This window comes from Octodon degus, unplaced genomic scaffold (genome assembly GCF_000260255.1).
Source record: "Octodon degus isolate 3935 unplaced genomic scaffold, OctDeg1.0 scaffold00173, whole genome shotgun sequence".
In the NCBI taxonomy this organism is placed as follows: domain Eukaryota; kingdom Metazoa; phylum Chordata; class Mammalia; order Rodentia; family Octodontidae; genus Octodon; species Octodon degus.
The window spans coordinates 411,480-413,620 of NW_004524749.1; the positions used below are offsets into that span (position 1 = coordinate 411,480).

Genomic DNA, 2,141 nt, shown 5'->3' on the forward strand with positions numbered 1-2,141 from the left:
TTTTTTTCGGAACCAGGGGTTGAACTCAGACCCTTACGCTTGCCAGGCAAGCGCTTATTCTACTGAGCCATCTCCCCGGCCCCTTCGAGTTGCTCCACAGGCTTGGCACTTTTGATTTTATGCCCCATAACTGTGAGGTTAATATGACTGTATTTCCTTTGCAGAGAAAGAATCTGAGACTTGCTTAAGGGCCACATCTAAAGAGCAGCAGGGCTAAGAGTACGCCCAAGACCTGGCATTTCTCTCTACAATGTACTTTCTTCCCCAAGTTATTTAAAATCACAGTCTGGTATTGTTATGTGATGTTTTGATAAGGAAACTTAAGTTTTCAAATATTGGATTATAAACAAATAATCTCAGAAAGAAAAACATTAAGTTTCAGGCTTTCAGTTGCAAGTTATTTATCTTGGAAAAAGTTCTAGTAATCAGGATGTTTTATAACGGCGTGAGTGTATAACTGGGGGCTAAAAATAATAAATGGTCTGAACCAAATAAATAAACCTACTGAGTTAAGTCCTCAATGGCATCTCAGAGCTAAGTCAATAAGTTTCTAAGTTATGATAAGCAAAATTGAAATGAGATGGTGGTTGAACTCAAACTAAAATGCAATGGAGTTCACACTGCCAGTGGCGCACAAAAAGCACACGATTTCTCCCTAGTGCACAGTAGCTGTCTCCTAGGACCCTGGTGCCAACTCTTGACTACTGGGTCATAACCAGCATAGACCCAAGTCACCCATAATGTTTCCTCGATTCATTTCCTGTATTATTCATTCTGTGCTTTGTGAAAGCTCAAACTGTAGATGGAAGCCTTAGTGGGGATGAATGCAAGCCACAAAAGCACCGAGAGAAAGACTCAGGTCAGGCTGTCCTGTAGGGATGGAGGCCCACTGGAGAGGTGGGCACACCAGTTGTGTGCCTGAAGGTCCCAGGGAAGCTCCTAGGCTCCCTATTTCCCCAGACCTTAAACCAATTTTAGGAACAATCATCCCTTCCCAATGTGTAAAAGTAAACAGGAGCTAGAGTCATCCGCATGCACACCCAGGCAGAGACTTTAAAAACGAGTTTCTCTCACCTACACTGCCTGATTAGATAAAATATCGGGGAGACATATCAATGAAACCAAAATTCTAGCAGCTCAGAAAGCCTAAAGTAGCGGGAAATGGCCTAGGCTGGAATTCTCTCAGAGGATATGCTTAACCCTAGTGCATTGATGACATTCTTTTATATTTTTATAGTTCCCTGCAACTTCCAACAATTACATAACCACCCTGGGAATAAAATCATATTCTTATTTTCACAGATGATTAGGCGTGAGTCACAGCTAGCCATCCTCTGAGTAAAATCTCGGCGTCTCCCCCCAGATCCAACAGTCCATTCATGCAGATCTTACAGGACAAGGCCAGGACTATGGAAGAGGGAAGGGTCAGGCTGGCCTGCATCTCCTACCTTTCATGTGCCATTTGTTAGGCCTATAAGTGGGCGAATTTCCTTCACCTTGTTACACCCCAGTTTCCTCATCTGTAAAGTGAGGGTACATATCGTGTTCAGCTTGTGGTGTTATGTGAGGATTATATGACACACAGCACACTCGACCCAGAACCTAGCCCTTGGTTAGTGCTGGGGGCCTCAGGTGCTTACAGCATGGACCCTGGTTGGCGGAGCCATCTTGGCTCCTCTGTAGCTCAGTGGCCTTCAGGCACAACCCCTCTCCCCCAGGGAACATGTTACTGTATTTAAAGCTCCAAAGAGACAAACAAAAATCTTGAGACATATTGAGAGTGCTGGGGGCCCCATACCAAGCCCAGGGCCAGGGTGGAGAGTGTCTGCCCATCCTTCCCTTCCTCCTCAGAGCCACTGGCACTGGGTCCCCAAGGCAGAGACAAGCCAGCATCCCCACCTGGAAAGCCATGGAGTTGGCGGCAGCCAGGAAAATCCTCAGAGGCAGCTTGGCCTTGTAGGACCTGTGGCTCCACAAGCGGTGGGCACCAGCCGTCACTCCCAGAGCAGTCACGAGGAAGCAGAAGTAGGCTGCAAGACACAAGCAAGGACGGTGTTGGCAATTGTCACCAAGCCTTTCAGTGTCCCTGTGCTTTCTCCCCTCTTGAGTGAGGCCTGCATGAAATGGTATCAGAGGAAATA

At 46.6% G+C, this 2,141-nt stretch overlaps 1 protein-coding gene across 1 annotated transcript in view; it reads right to left on the minus strand.

Annotated features, from left to right (window-relative positions):
• Positions 1-2,141, minus strand: part of Scd5 (stearoyl-CoA desaturase 5) — a 153,712-nt gene that overhangs the window by 61,221 nt on the left and 90,350 nt on the right. The window contains exon 2 of the mRNA XM_004643401.2: positions 1,900-2,030. Coding sequence (XP_004643458.1) covers positions 1,900-2,030 — 131 coding nt within the window. The remainder of the gene's footprint in view (positions 1-1,899; positions 2,031-2,141) is intronic.